This window comes from Camelus bactrianus, chromosome 26 (assembly GCF_048773025.1).
Source record: "Camelus bactrianus isolate YW-2024 breed Bactrian camel chromosome 26, ASM4877302v1, whole genome shotgun sequence".
NCBI classification, from domain to species: Eukaryota; Metazoa; Chordata; class Mammalia; order Artiodactyla; family Camelidae; genus Camelus; species Camelus bactrianus.
The window spans coordinates 23,348,362-23,367,840 of NC_133564.1; the positions used below are offsets into that span (position 1 = coordinate 23,348,362).

The 19,479-nt window shown below is 43.4% G+C and overlaps 1 protein-coding gene across 5 annotated transcripts in view; it reads right to left on the bottom strand.

Annotated features, from left to right (window-relative positions):
* LOC105067725 (low-density lipoprotein receptor-related protein 2) overlaps nucleotides 1–19,479 on the bottom strand; it is a 36,562-nt gene that overhangs the window by 8,144 nt on the left and 8,939 nt on the right. For all 5 annotated transcript variants that reach the window (XM_074353423.1, XM_074353422.1, XM_074353421.1 and 2 more), the window contains 20 exons: nucleotides 18,791–18,916; nucleotides 18,012–18,215; nucleotides 17,126–17,294; nucleotides 16,472–16,640; nucleotides 15,402–15,627; nucleotides 14,496–14,621; nucleotides 12,876–13,100; nucleotides 10,911–11,222; nucleotides 10,030–10,242; nucleotides 8,707–8,901; nucleotides 7,949–8,161; nucleotides 6,079–6,314; nucleotides 5,089–5,218; nucleotides 4,683–4,867; nucleotides 3,674–3,860; nucleotides 2,879–3,097; nucleotides 2,287–2,470; nucleotides 1,087–1,288; nucleotides 834–998; nucleotides 455–655 (listed from right to left, as the gene is read on the bottom strand). In XM_074353423.1, the coding sequence (XP_074209524.1) occupies nucleotides 455–655; nucleotides 834–998; nucleotides 1,087–1,288; nucleotides 2,287–2,470; nucleotides 2,879–3,097; nucleotides 3,674–3,860; nucleotides 4,683–4,867; nucleotides 5,089–5,218; nucleotides 6,079–6,314; nucleotides 7,949–8,161; nucleotides 8,707–8,901; nucleotides 10,030–10,242; nucleotides 10,911–11,222; nucleotides 12,876–13,100; nucleotides 14,496–14,621; nucleotides 15,402–15,627; nucleotides 16,472–16,640; nucleotides 17,126–17,294; nucleotides 18,012–18,215; nucleotides 18,791–18,916 (3,887 nt within the window). The remainder of the gene's footprint in view (nucleotides 1–454; nucleotides 656–833; nucleotides 999–1,086; nucleotides 1,289–2,286; nucleotides 2,471–2,878; nucleotides 3,098–3,673; nucleotides 3,861–4,682; nucleotides 4,868–5,088; nucleotides 5,219–6,078; nucleotides 6,315–7,948; nucleotides 8,162–8,706; nucleotides 8,902–10,029; nucleotides 10,243–10,910; nucleotides 11,223–12,875; nucleotides 13,101–14,495; nucleotides 14,622–15,401; nucleotides 15,628–16,471; nucleotides 16,641–17,125; nucleotides 17,295–18,011; nucleotides 18,216–18,790; nucleotides 18,917–19,479) is intronic.

The following is a 19,479-nucleotide window of genomic DNA, read 5'->3' on the forward strand; positions in this document are numbered from 1 at the left end:
GTTGACAAGTCCTCTGGGGCATACTAGGAGTGACTTGCTTGTTGGTACCTTTTATCCTCCTATGATTTAAGAGAAGTTCCCTCACAAAATGAACCTATCCCTCAGGCTGCAACCCCACCAAGCTCCTTGTATTTGGATTTACTCTGCCTCATCAGCTAGGTACTTGGATGATTCAACCACATTAAACACACTCTCAGATCCCTAACCTCACTATGTTCTGAGCTACGAAGCATTTCTTAAGAAGTTTCATAGAAGTGGTCTTCATTTCCTGGCTACTTTATTTTGGGCATGCCAGCTCCCAGCACACAGTGAATATTAAAATTTAAATTGTATTTAAAGAATATTCCAAGAGGAAGAGCCCCCTGGAATAGTCAAATTCAAGAGGATTCAAATTACTCAAAGACTGAGATAGACCATGGCCCAGGCACAGACACGGGACAGGACAGGGCAGTACCTGCATGATTACTGTGGGCAGCATGAGGAACAGAAATGCAGACTCCTTGAGTGGAACACAGTTGACGCCATCATCTGCAAGCAAGAGTCCGACTGGGCAACGGCAGCTTCCCTTGGATCTCGGGCTCAGAAGGCACAAGTGAGAGCATCGCATGTCCAGACAAGGATTAGAAGACCTGGGCTGTAGCACTTGGTGTATTACCTGGAAGATAACAGCTAGATGTCACCACACATTACCGAGTCCTTAAAAAGAGCAAATGACTAAATCTTGCCTTCTAATCATTAGAGATGGATGTCACTCCAGTTGGTCCTTGGGCAGCTCATATATGTAGCCTTTTCAGGGAGGATTAGGGGGATATTTTGAAGCGTAAACTATAGACCTTAAGTCCGTAAGGCTGTTCAAAACGCTTGATGAGGACGGCCCTGTTCTTGCCTGTTGCCTTTTTCATGCGCTGTACTGTTCGTGTCTTCATTTCAGACCAGAAGACTTCATCTTCAAACACAGCTACCGAAAAGGGGCTCTTGACTTGTGTTAGCTGCAGCATCTAAAATGGCGATGGTGAGGTTTCCGGGACGAGTTTTACATAAGGCACATGACATTTCACACAAGCCTGACACCAAAAGAACACTTACACTAATACCAGTGCCATCGAGATTGGCAGAGCCAATACAGTGAAATTTGTCATCAGACCAGAATAGCTTCCCACTCAGCTGATCAAGAGCTATGCTAGTTGGCCAGCCAAGACCTTGGTTGATGAGTATTTTTCTGCTGCTACCATCCATTCCAGCTTGTTCTATTTGAGGTTCTCCTCCAATTTCAGACCAGTACATTAACCTATGTGGATAAAAACCAGCTTTAAGATAAAGTATTATCTCATGGGAAAGAACATCTATTCATTCCTTAAAACACTGACTTAAAGCCCAAACTTAAACTTGGTCTATGCCTTAAGCATAATTTGTGGAGTAGTAAAAGAGGGCTTTCCTTGAAATTTTATGGTGATTGTTTATTCATCATTTAGGGGTAAAATACCTATAATGACACCTGTATAAGAAACCTAAAAAATACGTTAGTCCCTAGCCTGGAACATATCCAGGGAACTTGCCAGTTTTTTCTGGGCTAGAAAGTAGCCTAGTTCCATGGGCAGATGTGTGCCTCAGACCTCATTCTTGGTCACAAGCTATTCCATGCTCCAGGAAACTCCTGCCAATTTCCTGAGGACCATGTTAACAGATTCCTGGTTGGAGGTACTGAAAAGGTGAGAAAAGCAGAGGGAAGGTATCTGATCTCAGTGACCTTTGGATCCTGAGTTTTGCTCTGTCTTGTTCTTCCATTTGATACACACATGGCCATTCTGAGGGCTTAGCTCTGACAAGTAGGAAATGCTGTCTCTAAGTTTCTGGCCCTTTGCAAAGGAAAAGGACTCTAGACAGAAGAATCTGGGCTCAACCCCATCACCCAATTATTTTGACCCCATCACCACCACCAAGCACATTATTGTAAATTAAACACTATCCCTAGTTTCATTCTCCATCTTCCTGCAGCTCCAAAGCCATAAAAATTCTCCATTTAGAGGTATATTTGTTTATCTTAGCAAGTGAAAGTATAAGCGGGCCACCAAGTAAGCACATCTACATCTCACTTTTCTGGAATAAAGGACTTTTCCCAGGAGCTTTCAAAATTACTGTGTTGACTCACATCATCATAACATCTAAAGTAGAGTAAGATAAGTTTCTGTTCACCCATTCTGTGTTAAGGGAACACAACCAAAGTAGAATTAAAGAGGAACATCAATCTTAAAGGACTTGACCAGGCATTGTGACACCTGGACTCACCCATTTAGGGGATCTAAAGCCAAGGACCGTGGTTGGTTTAAGTTAGCGTCCAGCACGATTGTGTACTCAGATTTTCCTCTCCAAACAGCAGTCAGTTGAATTGCCAAAATCTGACCAGCTGCCTTGTCCGTCCAGTAGAGATTCCTCCCAATCCAGTCAACCGCTATACAGTCTGACTTTATCCCTGAAGAGAGAAAAAAAAACATTCAACATGTGTACTTAGGTTAAATTATAGCCTTTACTAGGTTTGAGGTCACACAGCAGACTCACATGCCATGTTTATTTATTTTCCACTGGTATACACATCTCCATCAGAGCAGTCTTCTTTTAAATGCTCCAAAATACTATTTGTCAAGGAAGATGGCACTATTTGCAGAGGAAGATGACCATTATAAATGATGGTCACTGGCTGATAGTTTGTCTATGTCTACTGAGATGGCACCTTTCCATTTCTAACCACTTAGCAAGCCTTGATCCCTTTTAGTTAAGGAGATATAATCCAAGGTTTAGAAAGTTCACGGCCACTCATCTGATTGTTCATGCTACGCGTATGTAGTAAGGGCGAGATGAGAGACCACGTAAGGGCACATACCTTTCACCACCGTCCCTTTCCTCTTCGTATCCATGCTTATCCACTGGATACTTTCTGCACCAAGATCAGTCCAGAAGACTTTCTGATCCACTAAGTCATAGTCGATAGAGAAAATAATTAGGTTCTTGTCTGTAGTTGCGAGAATATCTTCTTTCAAGCTCCTCAATCCATAGAGGAGTAGTTTAAACTGAATTGCCACAAGCAGGATTGGTTCAGTACCTGTCAAGTAAGGACTGCTTTCAGCATGGCCTGAAGGAGTTTGAATGGTGAACCCAGCACTGGCTAAGGAATCAGAGGACAAAGCAGTGTTTGCCTTCTCGTTGCCAGAGCTGTCATACCAGGTAGCTGGCATTTAAGTGGTTCTTCCCTTGATGTGATGGTTAAGCTAATAGCCGCGGTTCAAAGATACTTAGAATAAAGGCATGATTCGCTTAAATTGAAAACCACATTTTAAACTAAATATTTGGGGGTAGGTGAGCAGGAAAGAAGTGCTTGTCAGGTCCTTAGATATTTATTCTAATTCTAGGTAAGGCTAACCCATGGTAACAGAGGCCCGAGTTATGATTTTGTTATACTAACGCCTTATTAGTGGATGCTTTCAGACTCGAATTCAGTCTAAAATATGAGATATAAAAAGGGAGTTTGGGATCGTGCTAGTCTTGTTCTAAAGACAGGTAAAGCAGGCAAGGACACTTAAGACCTGATAAAGAGAGATTTGTATCAATATTCCTGGAAGATCTAGGACCTCCAAGCCTTTGACCCCCAGCTTGGGAGATAGTCCCAGCTCTAGTTTACCTGTTGCTTTACAGGTATGGCCATCAGGCTCCAGCAAGTAGCCAGGATGGCAGGTGCAGCTGTAGGAGCCCTGGGTATTGATACATGTCTGACTGCAAGGCTGACCACCTAACTTCCGGCATTCATCCACATCCTCGCAGATTTGGCCACTGCTTTTCAGCTCAAAGCCTTGCTCACAAGCACATACCTGAAAGAGGTTGGAAAACATTAAGACTTTCTGAAGACAAGTACAACATTGATATAAAGGCCTCAACATTGATATAAAAAGCACATGGCAATGTATTCAGTGTTAGCAACTCAAACTGTTCTTTGAACCAACTTCATCTTAATTACAGTCAGTTTCTCCATCTCATCAACCCTGCCGCACACCTCACCCCCTTGCCACCACTGTGGGTCCCAAGTTAACAAAGGAATCAGACCAGGACACTAGAACCCGCAAGTGAACGACACGTAGACAACTGAACTGGTTGCCGATAGATGTTACTGTGACCAGACATCAGAACAGTTTTTTTCCACGTGCCTGTCAGAATCAAGTTCACCATGTTCAGTCAACTAGTAATTCCAGACCAGAACACAGTCAGTCCTCAATTTAAGGGCAAGTCATTCTAAATACTCTTATGGAAAGGATGTCCATGGGGAGGTACTCAATTTCCTAAGCTTCATCACGAGGGGGATTTTTTGGCTCTTGGGACAATTCACAAAAACTTGCTGCTTTGGTGACCCTAAATGTCACCCAGAGCTCACAGCTGGGGTGGGAAGGACCTTAGTAGTCGAGTTTCTAGAGGCTGAGCAGCAGAGTTCCAGAAGACACGAGACAAGAAATGAGCTAGACAGGACTCACCAGAAAGGCTCAAGCACAGGGGTGCGGAGGGATCCAGACAGCTCTGCCACAGACTCAGACTCTGACTCAGAGCTTCAGGAGCCATCAGAGACGGCCCAGATTAGGATGTCTCCCCCCTTCCTTAAATCACATCTCTGGTGCTAAAGGACAGGAACTGAAACCACTCACAGGTCCACGGGGTGATGGGTAGCAGGTGTGGAAACATTGCCCTTGGCCACATGCCGACGACGAGCACCTCCCGCCTTCATCGGAGCCGTCGGCACAGTCCTCCTTCCCATCGCACACCAGACTGAGGTCCAGGCAGGTGGAGGAGCGGCACTGGAACTCAGAACTCTGGCACTTTCCAGGGGGGCCTGGAGGGAATGACTTCCTACTTTCATCATCAACCCCCGGCCAAACATCCCTCCCACAGCAAGCCTCCCTTGTATGCATCCTAGACGACTCCATCCTGGTAAAGGGATGGATTTCAGGGCCTGTAGCGAATGCACCTGCTCACTGAGCTAGGTACTCATGCCAAGAAGCAGCAAGCAGCAGGTGCCCCTTTGAAGCCATCTGCCTTCTCCCCTGCACTTACATCCAGCCTCATCACTGCCGTCCCTGCAGTCAGTCTGCCCATCACAGCGCCAGGGCTCAGGCACACACTGGTCTCCACTGGCACAGGACCACTGCCTCGAGCCACAGCGAAGCTCCTCAGGGTCACAGTCCTGAAGAGACAGTGACTCCATCAACAACACCTGCATTTAGAGCCTGGGAATTGTCCTGGAAGAAGAGGAAGCCTCAAGTCCCTCCTGAAACAAGGCTAGACAGAGCCTGAAAACTCGAGTGGTATGTATTAAAGAAACTCCTGCATCTGGAATTCAGGCGAGAAGTTCTAGGTGATACCAACGTGGGCGGGAAGTGGGAAGAAATGTCTTATTTTGCAAACTGATCAATCAGGAAGTCTTAGTTCCACTTAAAAAACAAAGCAAAAGAATCTGCTCTAGAAACTCTACTGTAGAATTCTTCCCACCATTTCTAACACATACTCCAGTAAATTAAAACTTAACACCACATTTTGCACCTGACTTGGATTCTCAGATCTGGTGCAGGATGTACGGGAGAAAGGAAGGGGGACTTCTGTGCACCTGCTATACTCCAGCACCTTGAGATAGTCTCAGCCCCTCAGACACTACCCATTTTACTGAACACTAGGGCATAAGTACTTTTTTTAAGATCAATGCAAGCAATAGTTCAAAGCCCAGGCTGCATCTCATACAATGTGGGAGCACCAGTGGATGTCACCATGACTATTAAGTAGAGCATCAGAGCATCTAAGTAAGACCTTAAGCCACAACAATCAAGACCTAACACTTGCAAACCTACTACAATAAAGACCTCTTACAAGTTTGACTTTCAACAAGAGGCTATTAACCCTTTGGACACTTTGATGCAGCTATGACTGGCTTTCTGGGCAGGAATTATGGAAGACTTCTCTGTTGTATTTTCCCAAGTTCTCTACTAGGAAGCATGTGTTACTGTTGCGATTAGAAGTCAGCTGTATTGTACTGAAAGGAGAGTGGGCTACCTTCTCATCGGTTCCGTCTTTGCAGTCTAAGTCATGGTCACATATCCATTCTGCCAACACACACTCTCCACTCCTCGGGCACTTCACCTCCCCTGACAGGCATGTCAGGGGCCAGGCAGGACAGCCCTCTTCATCTGAGTGGTCCAGGCAGTCCCGGTTCCCATCGCAACGCAAGGAAGAAGACACGCATTGGCCATTCTGACATTTAAATTCAGACGTGCTGCATTTTTCATAAACTGAAAAACAAAGCTTTAGGTAAGAACTCAGCCAGATAGAGAAGCAATTTGATGGGAGATAAAACGGTTTGAAGATCCTCAGTCTTCTGCTGTCACCTTGAGAGCTAAGCCCCAGCAGGTGTTAGGACAGGAAGGTGGTTCAAGTAGAGTGTTAGGCTAGAAAAGACCTACTAAGCAAGCCCAGAAAACGCTCTTGGTCCTGAAGAATGAGGGCTGGGGGACAAGGTTGGGAGGACATGTAGGACATGTAGAAGGATGCTGGACTAGGTAAGGTAGTGGGATTTTCCTCTGGGATCTTAATGTCATCCAGGAAAAGAGAAATTCTCCCATAATTTCCAACATACCCTACAACTTACGTTCTTGGACTCAATTCCTCCAGATAGGAGTTGCTTGACTTGACTCAAGAAAAAGGGTCAAGTCCTAGGCAAAACTATAAATATGTATTGAGAAGTAAATTATACCTTGGGTTCCTCCCTCATTCCTTCCTGTGTCTTTTTCCTCCTGATGTTTTTCTCTCGAGCCCAAGTGCAGTCACACCCTCTGGCTACCCCACCTCCACATCCAAATCTATCATGGTACCTTACCCAGCCTCCTCTTCTTCCCACTTGCATTCCCCAAATTCTCTCTTCTACCTTCCTCCCACAACATGATTAAGGCCTTTGAAACATATCATTAAGAAGAATGAAAATAAAGGTGTATATCCCCAAAAAATGAGGGGGAAGCAATGATGTCTACAATGAGATGGCTCATCCCATGAGAAGGCCTAGGAACAAAATTAAATCTTCAAGGAGGCAGATTTCAGCCCAACAAGAAATTATACGTTATTTTATACATAGATTGATTTTCCACTAATGAAAATCTTGTCATAGAAAGGGGTCCCCTTCTATCTCCAAACATGATCTCCAAGGTCCCTCTACCTCAGAATCCTTCATCTTCATCTGTTAACTCTGTCGTGGGTACAGTTGCTCCTCATCATTTGTGGATTCGGTATTTGCACATTCACCTACTTGCTAAAATTCATCTTAACCCCCCAAATCAACACTCCCACACTTTCATGATCATTTGAAGAGACACACAAGAAGCAAAAATATGAGTTGCCTGACGCAAACCTTTCTAGTTGTTGCAGAACAAGGCAACATTCTGCCTTCTTGTTTCTGTTCTCATACTATAAAAAGGTGTCCTCTTTGCAATCCACTTAGAACCATGCTTTTCACCTTTTTTTGTACTTTTTGGCAATTTTCCTGTTTCAAGTGGCCCCGAGAGTAGTGCTGAAGGGCTATCTGATGTTCCTAAGTGTAAGAAATCTACGATGTGCCTTGTGGAGAAAATACACGCATTAAATAAGCTTTGTTTGGCAAGACTTACAGCACTGTTAGCTGTTAATGAGCCAGCAATTCGTGTTAAGTTGTCTTTAAATAGAAACACACATAAAAGAAGGTTATATGTTGATCGGCTGGCAAAAATGTTGTGACCAGAGACGCAAAGAACCCTCACCCTGTATTTTTCCCAGGAGCAATGATTCAGTATCCTCTAATTCAGTGTTCATGGCAACTTTATGGAACATACCGACCCTGAATAAGGAGAACTGACTGTAATGCAGTTGAAAATACTGCGAGGAACTTCCATGAACTTACTACAGCCTTGCTCGTCTTTTTTGTCAGAACAGTCTGGGTTGCCATCACACAGCCAGCTCTTGGGGATACAGCGGGTCTTGTCACAACGCAGAGAACAATCTTCTACGGGCTTCCAGCAGTCCAACTCATCGGACCCATCCAAGCACTGCTGAGCCCCATCACAGTGGTACTTCTCCTCAATGCACTTGTTTCCATCCAGACACTGGAAGACCCCTTAAATGGAAAGGGTCAAAAGCTATCACCATATATACTCATCACCCTGTAGGTTTATAATTAGATTAACTCACCCTCATTCTGGAGTTTGAACTTACTTGTTTGAGTTCTATATCTTAGTTGCTCCGTAAGTGAACTTTAATAAAGTGCGTGAGTCAATTAAATTAGCAAGCTGAACTAGGTTGTTTAAATAATAAGGCCTCCTATAGGTTTGGTTACTTTAACGACTTGTTAAAACACTACCAAGTCTGTTATAAGTGGTCCATTTAGGTCAGTCTATAAAGGCAAATATTGGCAAACTTAAGCAAATGTGAGGAAGCAAGGAAGCAACAAATTATCCCTAGCAAAACACGGCGGATTTAAATGTGATAAAATGGACAATCACAGAGTCAGTATTCTGACAGACTGTGATTTTTATCTATGATAATACATAGGGAAAGTCAGTGTGATTATAGTAACAAACACTCTGGCATTTCGTATGGTGCACCCAAGGCTGAATCAGTGTACCTGGACCAAGAGACCGAGAACAGGAGACGGTGACACACCTGGTCTGTTGCAGAACTGAGAACAGTTCTCTTCATCCGAGCCATCCTCACAGTCCCGCTTGCCATCACAGAGGTTCTCCCGGGAAATGCACTCCTGCCCGTTCCGACAGGGGACAGAGGATCGGGTGCAGAGGAGAGGGGGTGGTGGAGGAGGAGGACGAGGGGTGGATGTGGTGGCTCCTTCTACCTCAGGATCTAGAATAAACAGGTGAATCGGCAAGTCTGTCCATTTGGTTTCAGCAGTGGAGACGTGCTTTTACCGTCCCCTCCTCGAAAACCCATGTCATGGCTAGGTTTAGGCATGCAAAATTAAGTAAGTTTCTGAAGACAGGGACTTGTTCTGTCTGGTTCCTGCTCTAGCATCGCATGCTGTAGGACAGAGACCAGCATTACTCTGAGGTGTCCAAGTCACACTACTAAAAGTTACCAGTGAGTACTCTTCAGCAACTGTCCCAGTAACCTAACAGATTTGTTAGTAGAATAATCAAAACTATATTTTTTACCAAAAAGTTAACCTTTTATTGGTACCCTTTACCACCTAAGAAATATGCCTGATGTTTCTTAGCCTCAAAGATCAGGTTAAACCCATGAATCCAAAAATAAGGCAGTTTAGACAACAGGAGATGAGAGACCCAAACAGAGCAAGTACAAATAAGGAGGAAAGGTTCTGTCCAGCTCTGCTTCTACTCTCCCTTGGGACTTCCGGCTGCTTCTACCAAGAAAGCCCTCTGAATTCTGTTGATAAAACTTCTTCTTTTTCTGCCTCAAGATCCAGAATCAGAACTTTTGGCACCACACCAAAGGCTTATATGAAAAGCGTTAACCCAGGTGTAAGCAGATTAATCTAAATGACAAGGCCCAGCTTCAGCAGGAGGAAGAGCTGCTTCTCCGGGTAACCACAACCCAGAGCAGCTCCACAAAGGGTGCTCCGCAAGATGGCACTGCTATGAGAAAGGGGGTTCCTTGGTGAAGTCAGTTTGGAAAACTGGTTTAGAGCAAGTTAAATGGATCTCTTTACTGCCAGACTGAAAGCTGCAAAATGGTAATGTGAAAGATGAATCCCGAAAGGGGCTTGTGGTGTACACCCTCCTTGGGGTATTACTTAGGAACTCGTGTCACTTAGCGATTTTGAGAAACGTGTTAGAGTCTTACTTCTCCAGGACCAGGACAAGGACAAGTTAGGGAGAAGGCCTGCTGAGTCGTTGGTTGGGATGACTGCCCATACACACTGGAAGATGCCCAGGATTTTCTCCTAGAAGCACACACTGAGGAGAGCCTGGGAAAGTGGATCTCAAAGATTAACCCCCCCGGGGGAGGACTCACCTGGAACCTCCAGGTTCTCTGCTAGGATGATCATTCTCTGTATGTATGGCTCTTTCAACACCAAGAAGGGCTCTGGCATCCTCCTGTTCCACAGCACCAGAGCTGTTCTGTTCAGGGTCACCAGGTAAGGCTCGTGGGCCGCTATCATCCCGTCACTCCAGGTCTTGTTCAAAGTGTATGTTCTATTTTTTAGGAGACTCAGACTTTGCAACCCTAGGGCAGAGTCAAATTCTTACAAGCTGACACAGAACAAGTAACTCATGACAGTGAGGAGGCATGGGTACCACTGGATTGCAAGGTTCAATGACCTCACACTGAAAATCAGCACAGTCTTATAGGTTTTAGTTTTATCTTTAAAGATAATCCAAGAAAGTGGTTAAAGCTCCAGGAAAGCAAGGTCTGCCCTATGGAAACATCAGATGTGACTTTACCACCTTCCGTGTCCTGTCTTAAAACCCCGAGTCGTCAGCACACAGCTACCAGTTCTCAAGGATGGCCTCTGGGTGAGAAGATTATCACATTCAGCTACAAAGGCATAATCTGTACCTGCTCTCGAGTTACAACTGAAGCACCTGTACCTCGTTTGCAATGGAAGTTTGGTTCCATTATTTCTACTTACAGAGATAGAAACAAGTAGCCGCCTGCAGTGTTCAAAATTATGTGATTTCTGAAGTTTCTCTACCTTTAAAATCATAAATCTAGACTTATAGATGAGAGCTGAGCTTAAGGTCCATGTCTGTGCTCAAGCTGTAACTATGCAAGTCAGAGTTTGAGCCTACATCTAATGAGTTCCAAGAATGGCTGGCATCCTTATACTAAACCCAGGACTCCCACTCATCCTCTTAAGCTTCTTCCAACCTCTCTGGTTGTGTAGTGCTTACCTGACCCTTTGGTGGCCCAGAGGATGCTAGATGAGCCGAGGTCTAGGGCCACATGGGTGTCTGCCGTCCAGGTGCCTCTCCAGATTTCCTGTCTGCCTTTGCCATCAAGGGTCATACTTTGCAAGTGTTCCCCACTTTCCATCCAGTAGAGCAGCCTCTTTGGCCAGTCGAGAAGAAGATGCAGGATAACACTGCCTGTTCTGTACAGGGTACGTGTGTCTGGGCCAGTGATTCTAGTCTTCTGAACAGCACTTCTGTCACAGGGCAGCCAGTACAAGTTCCCAGTCGGTATGTCCACACTAGCTGAACAGACTGTGTGGAGGACAAGTCACTTCCGTTAGAAAGGGCATTCAAATAAGTTCACACACTGTCTTAAACTCTGGACCAAGGATAGAAGGGAGACAATTAGGGGAATGCAAAGATCAGTCCCTACAAGCCCACACACCTTGGTGGCACAATGAGCCCCATGGTGACTATTCTGGTTCCCCACCTTGTCTGTCACATGAGCTCATTTGATACTTGACAACCACCTGGCAAGGTAGACAGGCACTGCATTTTATAAGTTAGATATTTCAGTGGCAAGGCCTGCATTTGAATGCAGGTCTGCACCTTCAGATTCACATTCCTTCTTCACAGGCTAAGGATGAAAATCAATCAATTACATGTCAAGTGACTAGGACTGAAATTGCTCTGGGAAGGCAGAGATTGGGCTCAGATGACACCAGGACAGTAGTATGAAAGGTTATCAGTACAATGGCTAGACAGTGAGGAGATCTACAATTACAAGATACAAATAGAAAGTTCTGAGCTTCTAGTCATGGAGCAGTCTTTCTGTGACCAACCTCCAGAGGCACTGATAAGGTTTTTTAGCTTTTTCTGGTCTTGAGTCTGGGTAGGATAGAAATGGACCTTAAATTCAATTTTGCACTGCATTGCAAAGCCCACCAAGCATTGTCTCATTAGAACAAAAGCAGTTCCTATCACTCAGGAAATTACAAAGGTCTTAGGAGCTCTGTGCCATTAACTGGGGACAGAGGCCAAAATATATATTTTCTATTATTTCAGAGCTATCTATCACAGGGACTCAAAATTCACCACGAGAGCCAACTCAAAGGAATTGTCAGTCTTTTGCAAATCCTTGATATAGCTGTAACACAGAAACCAGTTATCAAAGATTAGCCAGTGGGGGGAGTTACATTTTAATTAAGTGGGAAGAAATCCATGATCAGAGTTTCCTAGACAGCCATCAGATGTACTGCAAGATCACTGCCTGTTTCAGTTTTATCCCTGAAGTTCTCTTAGTCAGGGACAGAAAGCTTCTATGTGCCAGGCTTGCCCACAGGGCTCTGGGTAGATTCTACTGCTCTGAAGGCTCTCAGGAACACGTATTCCAACACAGCACTTCCTGTAGTAAAGCAGATCCTTGGTACTTGAAGTACCCACTCCACAGGCATTCAGAAATCAGATTACTCACTCTGGAACTCAAGTCCCAGTTCTCTTTTGTAAAGCAGATATTTGCATTTAGGCTGAGGACAGGGAGCTGAGGGTGGGGTATGCCATGCAGGAACGTGGGAGGGGAGAGAAAGTATATATTATCATATTAACAAAATATCTTGCTAGTTTACTCTGAAATCTGCATTGCAAATTGCTCCTAAATTAGTGTAAGAAAAATCTGCAATGCAAAGTTGAAATATTTAAGGTCCGTTTCATCCTACCCAGGCTTAAGGCCAGAAAAATAGAATTTTAAAAACCTTATCACCAACCATAGGATTTCCCAAATCATGGTGGCCTTGTAAACTGTCTGCCCACCCCTTGTAAGAACAAGGGTACATCAGACACAATATTAAATTAGTTTAAAAACCACTCTTTGACCACTCTTTGAATCAGAAACAGGTAGGGTTTTTGGCTCTAGTTAATTTTAGAGCTAGAAAATGAAAAAAAATAAAATAGGCACCCCCAACTCACCTGTACGCTCTGTCCTAATCTCTTGCTTTTCCCCTGAATAGCCAGTTGAGTGGAACAGATGCCCCCGGGTATCTGTCCAGTAGATCAGGTTTCTTTTCCAGTCAATATCCAGTAAGTAGATGTTCCTAGGATGCTCCTGAATTACAGTTCTCTCTATAGAAGTTCCCATAAAACCAACCTTCAACAAGTAGAGACGCTTGCCAGAGGAAAACACTAGTTTTAATTCTATCAAGGAAAAGGAGAGATTGATTCTTTAACTGTTTGTCAGATAAGCCCTGTGCTCCCCCCTTGAGCTATGCCCCTCTCTCAAAGCGAGGTTCCCCTCCAAAGGAATCTTATAAAATTCGCTTTAGAAGCACGCATATGACGTATAAGATGTGAATGCCCCTCAGAACTTCCTTGGAGAAGGGAGTCATGTGGGCAAATGGCAGTGCTGCTCAGCTTTCCCAAGGCACCGAGCCTTTTGAATTTCTGCTGAAAGGTTAACACAGAATCACGAGGGTTAGGGCTGTAGTGCTGCTCCATTTGATTCAGTGAAGTCATCAAGTCCTTGCTTGTAGCACACAAGGCTCAGTACAAAGAATTTTAACTCCCTATTGTTTCTCTAAAGGAAAGTTACTTGGATATTTAACAGTATATATAATGTTTAAAATACAGTTTCAGTTGAAGTCTGGAGTTGGGCGCAGCAGCTTATTACGCCATAGCTACCTCTGCTGAAGTATGTTTTTTTTTAAGGTAGTTAGAATATCAAAACGTTTACATCATTTATTCTTAAAGCCTCAATTTTCTATAGAAAAAAAGTCAATTAATTTGGGTAGAATGGATAATCAATGTAGCCTTTACCATTTCAAAGATGGAACAGCAACACAAGGAATTACGTTAATACCGAAGGAGACACTGCTTATAAGTCAGAATACACAACAGTCATAAGACTATAGAGTGTTTCTTATACCAACTTAGCTGTTAAGTTTTCACATAGAAGCTATTTTTTTCCTGGTTTAAAACTTACCAAACCCTAATGTCCACAGATGGATGAATGGATAAACAAAATATAGTATATCTATACAAGAAAATATTATTCAGCCTTAAAAATATTATTCAGCCTTCAGCCTTAAAAAGGAAAGTCTGACACATGTTACAACATGAATGAGCTTTGAAGATATTATGCTAAGTGAAATAATCCAGTCACAAAAAAGACAGATTCTGTATAATTTTACTTATATGAGGTACCTAAAGTAGTCAAATTCATAGAGACAGAAAGTAGAGTTGTGGTTGCCAGGGCCTGGGGGAGGGAGTGGTGGGGAGTTATTGTTTAACAAGAACAGAATTTCAGTTGGGAAGGTGAAAACGTTCTGGAGATGGATGGTGATGGTTGTACAAAAATGTGAATGTACTTAATGCCACTGGACACTACACTTAAAAATAGTTAAAATGGTACATGTTGTAATGCTTATTTTAGTACAATAAAAAACTAATCAAGTTCTTTTGATAACAAAATTTGTCATCAAAGTAGGTTGTCAGTATAAAAGCGATTGATCCAAAAATGGAAGCTATATTATTTCCAGACCTACCACGGAAAGTGCCTTTTTGAGCCAAACCCATTTCACCCAGCATACTTACTGCTACATGTACCAGAAGGTAGAAGAAACATCCCCTCTGGACAAACACACTTATAGCCCTTGGGATGGACAGGGGACAGGAGACATAAGTGGCTGCAAGATCCTGGAACACATGCTGGGTATCTGCCTGTTTTAAAGTAAAAACAGGTTAGTTACAATTTCAGACGTATTTAATCCAAACCGGTTCAAAACCTAAGACTCAAGGGGAGTTAAGGCATTTTTGCCTTAAGGGGAATCCCGATACACTTGTTACCTCCTAGGTTAGGCATACTGACTTTGAACTCCTGTGGATCCCTGTCTTTCAGATCATTACAATTACCTATCTGTACTCAGCTCAGGCCATTAAGCTTCAACCAAAAGCATCTTCCCTCTCGGAGTTAAGGCAAAATGACTGTCTAACTTGCTTACAGGAAGTAAGTCATGGTTCTAGGCTCTCCACTTTGCTTAGTTTCTTGGGCCCATTTGAGAAGCATTATCTGAGTTGACTCACGTACAATTTCAGATTCGCAAGTTTTTAACTCCTAGTCAGTGAATGTTTGACTTCCTCCTCTAAGGAGGATGCTACTCTTGGTTAAATTTTCTGTTATCAATGGACATGTCCGTGAGTAAGCTATTCTAGCCCTTCTGTGAACAGCTTATGACCCTGTTTTGTGTATTTCAGACGTTAAACCTCGGGTTGCCATGTTAGACAAGAGCAAGATGTGTGCCTGGAATGTTTCCCAGTAGATATTTTCGTTCAGTTCATCTTGCTCAGAAGTCCTGTCTGTGTCTGGAATGATACCCAGAACATTTCCCCTGCCTCAAAACAGCAGTTTCCAACAACAGACCGAGGTAGTTATTTAGGTGTTTTCCATTTAGTATGCGTTCTGATTCATAAGCATTTCACAAAAGCAAGCTGATGACTTACTCTTAGGCTGCTGGGACTTGTGGAGCACAGAGAAGGCAGATACGGACGTGTTTAGTAGCGCCACTCTCTCCTTTGGGGTGTGCGGTGAAATACGAAGCAGCTGTAGTTTATTTGCCCAGAAGAAGGAGTTCTCAAATATGGCGAGTCCTACTGGAACTTCATCTTCCAAGAAGATCTCAGGAAAGGTGTGCCTCCCACTGCCATCCACATTTACCGTCTCTATGGACTGAAGGGTTAGAGGGTCTCAAGGGAGCATCAGTGTGAAGTGCTGACCATGGTAGTGCCCCTCAGTTTCTTGGACACTGATTAAACATCTTTACCTGATATCAGCTTGATAGAGATGAACTTGTGTTAGGATCCATGGCGGCTAATGCCAAAGCCTGTGGATCTGACTGCTTCTTATACAAACCAGGGTCACAGATATTTTGTACAAATAGCTACTATAACTTATTGTCTGCATCCAGACATTGTACCAAATCCTTCCACTACATTCTCCAAATGCCTTCTGAGGTGGGCATTCTCTCTATTTTCAGAGAGGGTAGTGGGAGCTCAGAGAGGCACCTAAGCGGCCAGATATCATAGCTGGAAGAAATAGGCTTAAAAATACGACTCCTAAATCTAAGCTTTCAGCCACCATGTCCTACTGGTCTTCTAGTTTGATTGTTCCAAAAATGAGATGACATGAACTGTAATATTAAGACCTAGAAATGTGAGTGCCAGACATTGAAGTACTTCAGTAACTGCATGCTTCCAGAGAAGTGGTCCGCCATCTTTAAAATTTTGTATCCTAGGTACCACATAGAACATGACCTATACTACCAGGAAATTTCAGTGCTGAGTTTGATTGTAGAGAGCTTAAGAAAGTCACACTAAGTCTCCCCACCTCTGTTGATACAGCCTGGCTCTACCTGAAGATGCTGTGCAGTTAGGGCTTGCTTTTCTCACTTTTCATGGCCAGAAGATGCTTCACCAAGTTGGTGGAAGACTCAAGAGAACTTTGTATTTACCACGGTCCTACCAAACCCCTACTACATAGGTTTACCTTTTTCCTCCTGACCCATCTGCGGTACCTCCTTATATTCACTGATCCAGTAGAGCCTGCCAGTCACATGGTCCAGCGTCAGTCCTGCAGGTTCCTCCATGTTTACAACTGTCAGCACCTTCCTGTCAGAGCCATCCATCCCTGCAGTTTCAATAGTCCTCATGCCTTTCCCACCTCGATTCACCCAATACAAATACCTGAGAAAAGCAAAGCACAAGGATTAGAGAATCCCCTCGGGAGCATCTATATGACTGAACAGCCAGGCTTGCCTGGCTCTCCCCCATGGACCTCAAATCACTGCACTGCTAAGAATGCTGGAGATTTCTGCTCTTAGACTTAGTAGACTTTGAAAAGTTTGGCTCTATGGTATTCGATTGAGACTTCAAAATTAAGAATTTTTTTGAGCAAATAAGGACTAGGTTGAAACAGTTGATGTATTCTTTTATCAACTTAAATATCTAAGATAATATATCCATGAAGTCCTGGGTTCAATCCCCAGTACTTCCACTAAAAATAAATAAATGAATGAATGAATGAATGAATAAATACATAAATAAATAAACAAACAAACCTAATTACCTCACCCCAATCAAAAAAAATTTTCTTCTAATTTTAAAAAAGACTACACATACGATAACATATCCAAGATCATTGGTTATATTCCAAAAGAAACACTACTTACTTCTTTGCAGGAAACACTATTAGCTGTTCTGGCACAAGATCCTTTTCCAAGATTTTGACGTAGCCTCTGCCATCACTTAAACCAGCACAGACAACCCTTGCAAAGCTGCTAGCCCAATATAACTGTCCCGTGAACCAGTCCAAAGAGATACTGTTCACTGCTTTAAATTCTGGGGATACAGGAGACAGTATTATATTTCTGTATTCTTCTACACCCATCTTGAAAAAAGAGACTCAGACAAATCTTTTCTACATCTTCTGATTTCAAGCTACACAATGAGGCAAGTAGGACACAGGGAATGAGAGCCAGAGCTGTGTGAGGGGTTTCCAGTATACGGTGGGCAATTAGGACAGAGAAGGACTTTAATAAAAGCATAACCAAGAAATCCAAGAGAATGTGACCTTGATTTGGGACACTGTTTATTACAGAAGTTTCCGATGAATTGTTATGAACTCCACCTCCCAACTACTATCAGAGGATTTCTCTGCGCCCAGGGCTACATTAGGCACTTTCTTCCCAAGCACTGTCTAGCTTAATCCTCACACTTAACCAATGCTATTACCCTCATCTTGTACACAGTGGTTCAAAGGAGTTAACAATTTGCTCAAGGTCACACACCTAGTGATGGGGCTGAGACTAATACTTGTCCTGAGCCACATCCTCAAACTTTCAGTACTGGTTAATAGCAATTTCATTCTCAGGTTATGCTCTACAAAGCTCCCGAAGAACCAAACTACATAGAATCAGTATCTTGAATCAGGATTTTATGTACTCTCATAATTCATGACAAGGGAGTCACAGAATATGTCCAGATGAGCACATATGCTTCCTACACTATGTTTAAGTAACCTGAAGAAGCTAGGGCTCTTAATATCAAGAAATATACCTGGATAGAGAGGAACAAAGTTTGGCTTTCCAAGAACAAACACATTTAAGACTTCATCCACCCAGAAGTACATGCTTCTCTCAAGATCATATGCAACAGAAGTAGGCCTTGATTTTATAGGTATCAGAGTCTCATAGATGCCTGTTCTTTGATCCAAGACACCAAGTTCTCCATCAGCTGCGGTAAGAATTTTAACAGCATCATCTGCAATAGAAGTAGGAGTGATACGTTCCTATGAAACTTCCTTCCATGCCATTCCCTTTAACTAAAGATGCTGTCCCATCGCCCATGCCAAAATCCACTTATCCCTGAAATCTGGACTAAGGTGGATCGAGAGCGGATCTAGTTGACCACCTGAAGCCTCAATTCCTCCTCTGAGCTCCGGCACATTAAAACTAATCTTTGGAACTTTTCTGCCTGATTTCAGATTCAGCCCTTCTCCCCTAGACAGAAGCCTTCTCCATGCCTTGTATATAGCAGCCAAATGTAATTAAGTGTCCCATCATTAAGGCAGCACAGAACAAGTTGAGATTATTGGTTGGGTCTCTGGAGCCCCAAACTGTATTATCCTATAGAAAACCTAAATCATTTTATAGACACTTGATAGCACCTGATACTCAAAATTGACCAATGAATGTTATAATAGCAGCTTCTTTATGTAACGAGTAGTGTCATCTCTAATACCAAACCTTAAAGTGAATCGTCTACATCACTTTTATCTACACCTACTGCTGAGAAGAGAGCAGGAGCTCAGCTTTGCTTCCAGTACTGAAGCTCACCTGTCACTCGACAGTCGGTGCCATTGTAGAGCTGGTAACCTCGAATACACTCACAGGAATAAGAGCCTGGTGTATTAATGCACAGCTGGCCACAGGGGCTGTATGCTGTAGAACACTCATCCACATCTGATGATAGAGAGTTGTAAATTAGAGAAGACTGAGGAACAATCTCTTGAGTATTTTTGTTCTTTTGGGCCACTTTTCAGGTGCTCACAAGACCTGTCATATGTGGAGATCACTGTGCTGGGTACTGGGATAGAAGTTGCTGCCTCCGTAGAATTCCCACCTATGTGGTTGTGTTTCAGCAGAACCATCACTGTAGGGAACCATCAATGCAGAGGTTTAACTGGTACAGTATATTTATCTGTGTTACCCTAGCAACATTCTTGGGGACGTGGCTCCTCTCAAGCCAGCTGGAGCCTAATTTGAGAATGAGTGGCAAGGATGTAGAGAAATCAGAACCCTTGTACATTGCTAATGTCAAGTGATGCAGCCACTGTGGAAAACAGCTTGATAGTTTCTCAAAAAGTTAAACATAGAATTTACCATATGACTCAGCGAGTTCCACTTCTGGTATATACCCAAGAGCACTGAAAGCAGGGACTCTTGTACACTTGTACACCAATGTCCTCCACCACAGCCAAAGGGTGGAAACCACCCATGTGTGCATCAGAGGCATGGATGTGGTA